The sequence below is a fragment of the Tenrec ecaudatus genome, chromosome 16 (genome assembly GCF_050624435.1).
Source record: "Tenrec ecaudatus isolate mTenEca1 chromosome 16, mTenEca1.hap1, whole genome shotgun sequence".
Classification (NCBI taxonomy): Eukaryota; Metazoa; Chordata; class Mammalia; order Afrosoricida; family Tenrecidae; genus Tenrec; species Tenrec ecaudatus.
Window position 1 is genome coordinate 83,030,868 of NC_134545.1, and position 13,046 is coordinate 83,043,913.

General features: G+C 48.4%; 1 protein-coding gene across 1 annotated transcript in view; it reads right to left on the minus strand.

Annotated features, from left to right (window-relative positions):
* Nucleotides 1-1,005: 1,005 nt before the first annotated feature.
* Nucleotides 1,006-13,046, minus strand: part of HPSE2 (heparanase 2 (inactive)) — a 687,528-nt gene continuing 675,487 nt past the window's right edge. Inside the window, exon 12 of the mRNA XM_075533453.1 lies at nt 1,006-1,478. Within this exon, the coding sequence (XP_075389568.1) occupies nt 1,313-1,478 (166 nt within the window). The 3' untranslated portion in view covers nt 1,006-1,312. The remainder of the gene's footprint in view (nt 1,479-13,046) is intronic.

A 13,046-nucleotide genomic window follows, 5' to 3' on the forward strand; every position in this document is an offset into this window, starting at 1 on the left:
GGAGTGTCATGGCCTCCATGTCCTGCCTTTTTATAGAGCGCCATCTTTGTCACGGACCCGGAGAAGGAACATCCTGTCCACGAAGAAGAAAAGCTGATTCAGTGGTGACTTGTGGTGGTCCACCAAGCTCTCCTCTGGAACTCACTGCCTACCTGCCCTACTCTCTCCCACTCCACGGAGACAAACCTGCTGCAGTCCCAGCGGGCTGGCCACTCCCACGTGTGTCCCGACTCCTCGGTCTCCAAGCTCCCTCCTGCTCCGGAGGGGTGACTAGACAGACCTGCTCTCTGCAAACCTGGGTGGCAAAGAGGAGCCCGCCATCTTTCATGACCACCCGTGACCGTGATTTGCTGCCTGGCTTCCAGAGGCACACAGCTCCCTGGGAAGACACTGCAGGGTTGATTCTGACCTCTGGAGACACACCGCATGGACCCTAGTGAGACTTTAAGGGGATCTTGATTTGGGGACACGTCTGATTTGCTTAGTTTGGTTGGGGAGTGTGTGTGTGGTTCCCACCCCCCTCTTTGTACTAGAACTCCCGTTCATTCTCAGAGCAGTGTGAGGGATGATGATTGCTTTTGGGGGTGCTTAATGCCTAGCTCTCCACTCCATGAATAGTGTTACCTGACTCCCACCCCCCCACCCCCAAGGGGGCATCTGGATTCGCGGAGGAATAGAACCTTCTTTACAAAATCCGCGGTAGGACTGTAATTTTACTTTTGAAGCACCCGCTTCCCGGAGGACCACGGTGATTGATGCCACTGTCAGAAACCCAGATGCACACACTCATCCATCAACCGGGAAATTACATCCACAGCTCACCCAGCAGGCCGCGCCGACTCACCCACCGGCGCCCCTCCTGACCGAGAGGCGATCGGCATCCCGGGGGAACAGCAGCAGAACACAGAAGAGGAAGGGGGTTGGGCTCTCGCAGGCCCACCTGGGTTGGCCCTGGCCCCCTCCGGTGCCAAGAGGCTGTGGTTTGGCCTTGCCGGGCCAGGATCAGGGAGAGGGGTTGGAGAGATGTGGGCAGTGCCAGATGGTCCTCGTGGTGCATGCATGTGGCTCGGGCGGCTCTGCCCACATGCCTTCATCCATTTGCAGGCAGAGAAGATGTGGATAGACGCAACCTACCTAGGCTAAGCTTGCACTACGATAGTCTCTTAAGAGAGCAAGTCTGTGGATCCAGCAGGATGGGCAGATGAGGCTGGTTTGCTGCTAAGAAGAGGTCTGAAAAGGAAGGGCGGAAGGAGGGTGGAAAAGTGGAAAGTGGTCCAGCTGGCCCCGGGTGGCTGATGGGTGTGAGGGCGGCTTATCGGTAGCGGCAGGCCAAAGCATTGACGTTCTTGACCACATAAAAGCCCATGGTGACTGGAGGGATGACCAGTGTCCGGCCAGCCCGCAGGGGGCGGGGCTTCAATTCTGGAAGGGTCCCGTCGTCCACCATCACTAAAGGCTGGCCGTTCAGCTGCACTGACCTGCAGGGAGAGAGGACGGAGGCAGGTGTGTTATGGGGTCCCACACGCTGCCTGATTCTGGGACAGCCGACCCTCCCTATGCCCCCGACTCTGGTCTGGGAGCTTCACCCGGGTCGCCCACTCAGTCACCCTCACCACCCGCAAGGTAAGAAATGATGTCCAGAGAGTGGTGACATTTCTTGATGTCATAAGACAGACCATCACTCCCAGAGACAGACCATCACCAAGGCGACGGTGGCCCTTTCAAGCCCAGTCCTCTTCATCATTAACAAAGGGGCCCTGGCAGTCTGGGCTGACTCTCCTCTCTGGACTCTGGAACTCGCCCAGTGGGGCACACTGGTACCCGTTGCCATGAAGTAGATCCCAGCGCAAGGTGGTCACATGTGTGCCAGTGTAGAACTGCTCCATACTGTGGCCAATGGCTGGCATTGGGGAAGTAGATCACCAGACCTTGTACCTCTGCAGAGACCTGAACCTCTAACTTTTGAGTCAGCAGTTGAGGGTGATAACTGTTTATGTCACCCAGGGACTCCCAAGGACGCAGAACCCCCAAACCCAAACTCTTTTGCCATCCAGGTGATTCTGATCCATGCAGTAACCCTCCAAGGCAGGGTAGAATGACCCCCTGGGCCAGTGGTTCTCAATCTGTGGGTCGAGACCCCTTTGGGGGGTCAAACGACCTTTCACAGGGGTTGCCCCATTCATTCATCACAGTAACAAAATGACAGTGATGAAGTGGCAACGAAAATCATTTTTGGCTGGCGAGTCACCACCACATGAGGAACTGTATGAAAGGGCCGCGGCACGAGGAAGGTGGAGAAGCGCTGCCGTAGGCTGTCCAAGGCTGAACATCTTCATGGAAGCGCGCGGCCGTCTTTCTCCTGAAGAGTAGCGGCTGGGTCCAAACCACCTTACATGGTTGAGCGCTTTAACCACTGTGCCACTGGGGCTCCTCCAATGATGCGCAGACTCGATGATTTCAGAAAGCTTTCCATCTGATTCCAAAGCAAACAGTGCTTTCAACAGACCGGCGGACTGCTGCCATCAGCACGCTGCACATTGAGGGCTGCACCGAATAACTCGATTTCGCCTCCTCTAAGAGGGAATTTTCCTGTCTGATATTCCACGGGCGTTTTCATGTGAGCAGCACTGTAGGTGGGAAAGCAGATACGTGCGATCACACCTTCACTATCTTGCTTGCCGTGTTTGTCAACCGTTTTCGAGCCTGAGAAGGAAGGAGGAGCCAGAGCGAATTTAGAGAGCAAGATGGGACCCAGCTCCTCTGAGGCTGGATTCCAGAGATGTGCCACCCACCTGTGGCCTGTGGTCCAGACTCCTCCCAGCTCTTATTGCTCGGGTGCCTGTGCCCAGGCAGAAGCTCAGTGTTACGGGTGAGAAGAAAAGGTCAAAGCTAAGCTACTAGCTAGAAACAAGGCATGAGTCACTCTCAGAAAATCAGCGCACATCGTGATGGCTCTTTCGGGGGCTTGCCCAAACTCTGGGTGATAACATCCAAATTGTGATCATCCAAATTGTACAAGAGAAGACAGGTTATAAAATGATAGAAAGGGTTGGGTGCGGCGTTCCTTCTGTGTTATGCATGACAGACAGGTTTAGGGAGACCTAATGGAGACCCATGCCCACTAGATCAGTGAATTCCCAGAGACACCCTAAGCGGGTTGTAAACGGCTCCCAGGGGAAAGCAAGGCAGAGAAGCAGCTCCAGGCTTCAGTGGGTTTGAGGTGAGCCCAGATCTGCCAGGCCAAAGAGAACAGCCTCCCTCTCCCTGCTGTGATTGCTGGATGGATTAGACATGGGTGGGATGAGGCCTTCCTGGTGAAGAGACAGGCCTGGCCCTGGAAGTTCTGGGGCTGGGAGAATTCAGAACGGACCTTGGCTGCTATGCGGAGAGTGGTGGCTTCTGAAGGCAGGTGACTGTGTCCGGCAAAGACACTGACTCATCGGGGTGGTGGGGGGTGTGAAGAGAGGGCCCTGGGTGCGATAGAAACACAGGTGGGTCTTGCTGTAGTTAGCAGCCTTCTAGTCTGTTTTCCAGTCACAGCAATCCCAGGTGTGACAACGAAACGCCTCCCAGTCCCACAACACCCTCGCGATTGCTCTTATGCACAAGCTCATAGTGGAAGCCACTGTGTCAGTCCACCTCGTTTCAGCTCTTTCTCTTTGCCACTGCCCGCCGTTTGACCCAGGATGATAGCCTTTTCCAATAACACCTCCAAAGTTACTAAAGGAAGCCACCCCCTCTTTGCTTCCCAGGAGCATTCTTGCTGTACTTTTTCAAAGAGAGATTTGTTAGTTCTAACTGTCCATGTACTTTCAATATTCTTGGCCTCGCCGCAATTCCAATGTATCGATTCTTCTGAGGTTGCCCTTAGTCTTCTGAAGTTTTCTTTAGCCAATGCCCAACTTTCACATGGATATGACTAACTAATCACTCACTGCCTACCTCAATCAGACTCATAGCGACCTCACAGGACAGGGCAGAGCTGTCCCTGTGAGTTTCCAAATTGTAACTCTTATGGGAATAGAAAGCCTCGCTTTCCTCCCTCAGAGAGGTGGGTGATTTCAAACTGCTGACCTACTGCAGTTAGAGGTCCAGTCATAAGCACCATGCCAGATGCATGTGAGGTCACTGAAAATACCCTGACATGGGCCAGGCACACCTTGGTGCTGTGAGTGACATCCTTGTTCTTCAACACCTTAACGAGGTCCTTGTGCAGCAAACTGAGCCACCGCAGTGTGTCACTTTATTTCTGGACCGCTGCTTCCATGATTGGGATCCAGGCAAGATGAAATCCTTGCCTGCAGCAACCTTTTCTCCGTCTATCATGATGTTGCTTACTGGCTCACTTGTGAAGATTCTGGTTCTCCTTCATTGAGTTGCAATCCAGATCGGAGGCTGTAGTCCTTCTTCAGACCATGCTTCAAGTCCTCCTTGCTTTCAGCAAGCAAAGCTGTGTCATCTGCACAGTGCAGGTTGTTACTAAGCTGTCCTCCAACACTCATGCCACGTCCTCCTTGCTGTCATCCAGTTTCTCATATTGTCTGCTCACCATAACGACTGAACGAGTATGGTGGAAGGGTGCGACCCTGCTGCACACACATTTCCTGATTTTAAACCATGCAACATCCCCTTGTTTTATTCGAGTGGCTACCTCCTGGTTCTGCAGGAGCACAAGGAAGGGTTGTGGGATTCCTCAATGCCCTCCACTGCTTGTGTTGATCCACGGGCTTGTTGTGCTTCTACACGAGCTGAATGCTTTTGCATGGTCAATAAAACACAAGTGAGCATCTTCCTGGTGTCCTCTGCAGTCCGCCAAGACCCAGCTGACGTCTGCAACGATAGCCCTCGTGCACGTCCTCTTCTTTATCGGGTTTCTGGCAGCTCTGTTGACAGACGGCTGCAACCGTTGATGGAAGATTTTGAGCAGAACTTTATTTGCATGTGGCATTAATAATATTGTTTGCTAATTTCTGCTGACCTCACAGTGCCAGTGGGCCAGGTAGCTGTCTTCCAGACTTCTTGGCATAGGTGAACGAGTGCCCCCAGTGGGTCGCCAGCTTGTTGGAACATTTTCATTGGTATTTCCTGGATTCCCTAGCTTTTCATTCGTGCCTTTGTTCAGCTTGAACTTCTTCCTTCGGTATCATGAGCTCTTGGTCATGTGCTGCTTCATGACATGATTGACTGTCAGCCAGTTATTGTGGGTACAGCGACTGTATATCCTTGTACTGTCTTTTGATGCTTCCTTGCCCTTCAAAGAGAACATTACATGGAGCTGACAGATGGAGAACACAGTGGCCATGCCCTCTTATAATGTTCACCAATGGCTTTGTACTTACAAAAAGATCCTAGCTACATAATCTGGTTAACCACCCAGAAACTTGTGACGCAAATTTTCAAATGGTCTGTTGTGATGTTGACAATCACTTGGGCTTCTTTAAATATAATAAACTATTCCACAAAGTGAGATCTATATTTTTGTCTGTAGATGCAACAGTTTCAGATTTTAAAATAGTTTCACTTTCCATGACACTCATTTTGCTTTCTATACTATAACAAGAAATAGTTGCAGAATTTGGAATATATTCTATTATAGCTGTATTACTATTAGATGTATGTAGTGGGTTATGTATTGGGCTGCTATCCAAAAGGCCAGCAGTTCGAAGCCACCAGCACTCTGCAGGAGAAAGATAAGGCTTTCTGCTCTCACGAAGACCTATAACCTTGAAAACTCACAAGGGCAGGTTTACTCTATCCTACTGGCTCATTATGAGTTAAAATCAACTCGATAATTGCTGGGTTTCAGTAATAATTTTAACACTAGCAAATACTAGCAAGGTGGTTGGCATTCATTCAACTCAAGTGTAAAATGGGGGGCGGGAAATCCTCTTTTGATTAATTACATTTTAAAAAGGAAGTTAATTATGGACTTATCTTTTGAAATTTACAAATCCTCTTAAAAAGATCTTCTGGGAGCATTCCCTTTTACCCTCTATGTAGCTGCTGTCATCTCATTTTACATGGATCTAAAATGATGTCACTTTTAAAATTCAGCAACACCGTAGCAAATCTTTTTGAATATGTGAAAAGTTATAAATTGCATAAGACAAGTAAAATGAATAAAATAAGTTTGCATTTGAATTTTGACCTTAACCAAAGACAAAGCATTTCCTGCCAAAGGAAAGAGACTTTGGAGGTGAACAGGACAGGGAGGACAAGCAAGAGAAGATGAAATGGTCAGCGAGAGGGCTGGCAGGTGCATTGAAGGTGAAGAGGGTCATCCACAGGAGGGAGGAGAGACATCAAAGGGAGGGTGTAGGGCACATTAAAGGGGGCTAGATACATAGCTTACATGGCTGAGTACAACACTGATAGTCTGAAATGTCAACTCCACCTAATTTACCTTTAAAAATAACAAACAAAATCATAGGGACTGTGAAAAGATCCGTGGTTAGTAGGAGGCCCAAGAAGTGGCGAGCCCAGGGCACTGTGATCCTCGGTGCATGCAGTCCATTAGAGGTGTGGCGGGATTTGTGGATGAGACCGTAACCACGGGCACATGACAGGATGCATTTGTTGAAACCCAGGAATGGTGCGATGATACCAAGAGTGAGCCCTGGTGTAATTGTGGAGCCTAGTTCATGATCGCATGATTGTCACTACTGGGACATGAGTTCTGATGAATGTACAACAGGCATGCAAGATGTGGGTAGGAGAAACTGCGTGGGGGAAAGGGGCACAGGGGAACTCTATGAAACTACACAATTTTTCTGCACACCTAAAACTTAAGTACAGAATGCTTAAAAACAAGCAACAACAATCACAACAGGCAAACCACAACAAAAAGGGTTTGGAACACGTAAGTTGTTCTGAGGGAGCCCCAAACCCAAAAAAACCCACGGCCATGAAGCTGATTCTGACTCAGAGCAAAACCCTGCGTAAAGGAAGGCTTGAACCTTCCACCCTGTGATTACAGAAGGCCTCCTGCGTATCCCAAAGCCTACAGAGCTCCTCATGTCTTGGGACAGTCCAAAGAAATAGCACTTATAAGACAGCCAGGAACACATGTATTGTTATTATTATTTTTTGCAGGATGAGTCCTTTGAAGAGCTCCACAAATGTGTTTTTGGCCTTGAAATAAATAGCTAGACACGTGTGCGCTCACACTGAGACAGCGTCTTCTCAGCTCACCAGGCTGTGGCTGGTCCCCAAAGGGGGTGAGAGCGACCTCAAGGACATGGCGCAAATTCGAGGCAATGGCCAGTCTGAAGATGCACTTGGTGCAAGACAGGCCCAGGGGGGCACAGGTCATGGGAGGTGGTTGAAAAGAGGGGATGCACAATCAGAACACCCCCCCCCCGCAAGGAAGCTACAATTGTTATCGTGTATGAAATACATAAAATGTTCATTTTATCTCTATGGGGAGCTGCTCAGTTCCTGTATTCGGAGGAGGTTTGTTTTCTGAGTCAACAACATCAATTAATGTCTTAAGAAAGTCAGTCTGGAAGGAAATGGGGAAAAAGACAAACACTGGTATAATTTTTATTATCTAAACATTCATTTCATTTATTTCCTCAAGGACTCGTTCTAATTCTTTACACAGAGAGAGGTAAATATTCTGATAAGATATAAATGTAATGTGGAGCTGAGTGCCCTTTGTTTCTTTCTTGGAAGAAAAAATTGGAAACATTCTCAGTGATGGAGGACTGACAAGTTTTTTGCACCAGAAATTGATATTAAGTTTCGTGTCCTCTTGTGCTAAGACCTCATTTACAGACTGTCTCAAGCATCTCAGCCTCTACAGCAGCCAAGAGCAAGTGAAACTCATTCGATACATAAGTGAAACCTTTTTCTGTTAGATACATATCAATATTTCCAGACATTTCTGGAAATGTCTATGTCAATATTATATTAACTTACTAGTCATGTCAATTTATGTTAAATATATGTGTTTGTGTATGCCAGACATCAAGTGGTTGAAATTATTGTTTACAAAACTTAGGACATACCCTGTCCTATGCTGAAAATGCTGTATTGATCAACAGTGAATGGAATGAATTCCTGGCAATGCTGATTTATTTCAGTTCCCTTTTGTGCATCATCTCGGACTGGAGTTCCCAACTGGTTGTTTACCACGGCGTGCACCAGAGCAAACCCTTGGGTCTACATGGCAAAGAACATTGCCAGCCTTCCTGGCTGGAGTTGCTAGATCAGCAGACCAGGACGCATGAGGCATCTGAATGGATCAGAGGCCTGTCATCAATTAATCTAATCTGACCCTGCCTAGTAACGGCTCACGCTTGCATCCCGTTCTGTATGAAGAGTTTACACTTGATAGCCCACCCTCACCTCTTGTTGATCAGGAAGAACAAAATAGAATATTCTCAAGAGAACTGCCAAGGTAAGGCATGTCAATCACACAGGAGGGGATCGTAGGAGACAGATGTCAATGAAGGTGTGGAAGTGCCAGGGACCTGATTAAAAAACAACCTCTCCCATGGGCACCCTAGGAAGTTCATTGTGTGAACTTTATTTCTGGCCAGTACATTCTCCTACTCTGGACTTGGTATCAATTTCATTTAGTGCCCTTCCTCTGTAGAACTTATTTCTTGTGTCCTGTCTGCTTAGCGTCCACAGGTCTTTGCTTTGAACAACTCTATCTATTGCTACTGCGTCGATTCCAATTCATAGTGACCCCCTCTAGGGTTCCCAAAAGGTCACTCTTTAAAGGAGCAGTGTGGCAGTTACATACTATGTTGTCAATTTGAGGCTATTAAGAGTGAAGGGGTAAAGTTTAAGCCTGCCAATCAGGTCACAGACTCTCTGTTCGTTCCCTGTGAGACCTTCCTGTTAATAAGACACATGGCACCATGCTGAAGCCCTGGAGCTGGAGGAGCCACGTGGAGACGCACGTAAGCACTGAGATGCCTACACTGCCACTGGATCCACAAGACTTTCCACCCACTGACCTGTGATCTTCCTGCATTTGGCATCATTGCATGTGTTTTGTGAGTGTGAGGGGGACTTTACAGATTGGTATTAGACATATGGGCTTATGGACTTTTGGATTTATGGACTTGATCTGAACTGGGCTGGGATGTTTTCTCAATATTCAATTGCTCTTGGATATAAAGCTCTTTCTTATACACATATGAGTCTTCTTGGATTTGTTCCTCTAGTTGACCCGGACTAACACCAACAGGTAACCCTATCTTTCTCCTTTAGAGCTGCTGAGGGGTTTGAACCACCAATTTTGTGGTTAGAAGCCTAATGCTTACTTATCCCATAGTACCAAGGATTCCTTGGATAACGATGTCCCCGCGTTGTTGATATGTGAGCATGTGCTTACCATACCTTTTTGGTATCCCATCCCTTAAGTGAAAAACAGAATGCTTAAGATCTATATTGCTAACAAGTAGTCATTCTGGTACAGGCTCCATTCTGATTCCCATCGTGGGTGGTTAGCAAGCAAACTCTGGTGTGGGTGGAATCTACGGTGCATGGTGAAGACTAGGCCGAAGTCTTTAATTCCAGGAGCCAAGTCTCTAACTTGCTGGATGGCTTTGACAAGTCCCTTAACCTTTCTGCCCTGAAGTGTCCGCATTTATAAGATGCCATGGAGGTTGTAGTGCAAATGAAGTGGCATGTAAAATGAAAACACTTAGAAAGCATGACGAGACATGCATAGAAGTTAGAGATGCTGCTGTTAATATTTCTGCTGCTGTGATTCAGAGTTAGCCTTTTGCCTCTTGTGGCTGCTCTGTGACCCTGACCCTTTCAATGGTACCTTTCTGAAGACTCTTCTTCCCTCAGCTTCCCCTAATCTCTCTCTCCTGTCTCCTCTCTCCTCTGTCTCTCTCTCTTGGATTTTGTTCCGCATTTATTATAGGTTGCTCCTTTGCGAGCAGGGGCTATTCCACACTACATAGCTCTCTTCTCAGGCTCCGTATTCCTTCCAGTGGGCCATTACTCACACCCATGCCTTTGATTGCCCACTTGCGCGCACTGATGCTTCCCAAACCTGGGTCCTTCTGAACTTAAGCAGATTGACTGGGACATCCCACAAGAACTTCAAAAAATCATGATGTCTGGTGAAAAAACAACAACAATTTTTTCCCTTGAAATCTGCTTTTTGCCTTTATTCATTTAATTTTGTGACGGTGCCACCACTGATCCAGTTACCCAGAGCAGGAATCTGAGAGTTCTCCAAGACTTCATCCAGATTCTCATATCTAACATAAATCAACCACTTTTCCATGTCTTTCAAACTTGCTCCTTTCTCTCCAACCCCTGCTATTATTTTAGTTCAGGCCTTACGGTCTCTTTGTTCCTGGCCTGGCCTTTCTCACCCTTGCATTCGCCATCGCTGGCAGAGTCGTCTGTGGACGTCACTGCACTGCTGCGCAGTGGCATCAGTTCTCTAGCCTTCACGCTTTAGAATAAACAGCAGACTCAAAACCCCAGTCCTTGGCAGCCCTTCTGAGTCTACCAAGCGTCTACAGATGTACCTTTGTGCTTACACAGGTGCAGATGGGGTCTGTATTTTAGGCGTGGGCTTGCACTGCAGGTATTGCAAGGATTTACCCACTCTCTGTATGAGCAAAGATGGCTTGAGAATGAAAACACGAAGACATTCCCCACCCCCCACCCCCGCATCTACTTTACATCTTAAAACTCATTGTCACTGAGTTCATAGTGGCCCTTTAGGACAGTGTAGAACTGCCCCTGTGAGTCTCTGAGGCTATAATTCTTTATGGGAATAGAAAGCCTCATCTTTTTCTCACAGAGTGGCTGGTGGGTTTGAACTGCTGACCTTGCGATTAGCAGTCCAATGTGTAACCCACTATACCACCAGAGGGTCTATCTCACATAGGTGAGGGACATTTTGTTTCAGGTGAAAATGTAAGCAGCATCCTGTCTGGATTAAAATACAATAGTTCATGAAAACATGGAGTACATAGAGCTCAAATGTAAACATAAGCTGATAAGGGGATTGATAAGATATACATTTACTAAAAACAGTTACAAAATTCCTAGATTTGGTGATGGGGGCAGCATGTACCTGTATAGAACAATGAAGAGAATGCCAGAGAGCTGTGATATTTGCTGACATTCAAAAGGAAGTCTCCCTACTTGAAGATGCTGAGTCCCCTTGGCCTAGCGGGACCAAGTGAAAGGACCCCTAGTTTTGCCTTTGGGTCTTTGGGAACCTTGCTGCCTCTACTGGGACACAGTCCCTGCTCTTTCTCTGTCTGACAAGGGCAGTAGGTCCTGGCAGTCCAACAGGTGTCAGCTCCACTGGGGAACCTTCTCTGGCCTCCAGAGCAGCCCTGCCTCTCCCAACACGTACTTGTACTGTGGCCCTTAACATCCTCAGGTTCCTCCGTCCTTGCCTGGAAGAGGTCTGGATGGCTCCAGAGTTTAGAGGCCCAACCTGCCCAGGGCACCTTGGCTGCAGCCTACTTCCAAGAGACCACAGCCCCGAAGACCCTAGGGGTTACCCTAGGGCACCTGACTTGGTTTTGGGGTTTATCCCTCCCTGGGCTGTGATGGACGATGGAAGGGATTGTGCCATTTGCCCCTGACCAGGTGGTCGACACTTCCCAGACACCCAAACCCATTGTCATGTGGTCAATTCCAATTCACAAGGACCCCAGGGGAGAGTGCAGAACAGCCCCATGGGGTTTCCACGGCTGTCAACCGCAGGACAACACACTGCCACCTCTCTCCCAGGCAGCAACTGCCAGATTCTTTCTGCAGCTGAGCCTTTAACCACTGCGCCACCAGGACTCTTGGCTTGGTACCTAACTGAGATCCTCACCACTTGATGCCAACTCGGAGTGACTCTACAGGACAGGGTAGAACTTCCCCGGTGGGTTTCTGAGATAGTAAACCTTCACCAGAGTAGAAAGTTCCCTCTTCTTCCCCTGAGAGCGGCTGGTGGTTTCGAACTGCTGGCCTTGCAGTGTGCCGCCCAGTGTGTACCCATGCTGCCAATGGAGCTCCTGGCTCGACCCAAATTAGGGACAGATTTCATGTACTTTTTTTGAAGAAGTAACAAAGGAACCCTGAAGGGCTCATTTACATACTTTCCTTTCTCTCTGGGCTGGGGTCCTGCAGCTCTGAGGAAGCTCCCTGGAGGTTTCCAAGGGCCTTTATAGATTTCATTAAGGCACCAATTACTCTTCATCACAGTGGCTCATGGAGATGTTAGATAAGACTGGAATTATTGCTGAGCCTCACTGTCCTCCACCAGATCCCTTATCCCAACCTGACAAGAAGCCATTGATCAGTGCTAGTGTTTTCCATCCCCTCAAATGATCTATAGGACCATCTCCGAGCTAAGCCCAGGGAGTCAATATTGCGAGTCAGGCTTTGGGGGACGCTGAGGCCTCCTCGGTCCTTATCTACAAAGTCACTGCAGGAGGAAAGCTGGGCTGTGCGCTCACCTCCCACTCTCTGCTTTTCTTCTCATGCGTTTCTTTTAATATGTCTCCTGCTTCCCAGTAGAAGTTATACTGTGCGAGGTATCACAATGTCTTTCACTCATTGAACACGGGGCCCTTTGTCAGCCAGCAAACAGCATCACGTGCATGGTGACAGTCCCCAGTTACTGAGCACTGTCTAGGAGAAGGAACCCTGGAGGCATAGGTTGGGCTGCTAACCTACAGACCAGCAGTTCTAATCCACCGGCTGCCCCGAGGTAGAAAGACGTGGTTTTCTAACCCAGGAAGGAGAGTCAGTCTCAGGACTCACACGTCCCTAGAGGTTCACTAAGAGTCGGCATCGACTCGGTGGCAGTGAGTTTTGTTTGTTTTCTGGTCAATGAAAAAGGCAAGGGGTAATTATTTTTTTTAATGATCTCATGGAATCTTTTACAATGCTCAAGAGAGGCAGCTGTTAGCAGCCCCTTGGGTTTCAGATGAGGATAGTGAGGTTTAGAAGCATCTATAAACTTTATCCAAGTGTCCCAGTCAGTAAGTGGTAGGCCTGGGATTGGCACCGGTACCCCTTAACTCCATTCTTAGTTGGTCTCCCTCCCTTCA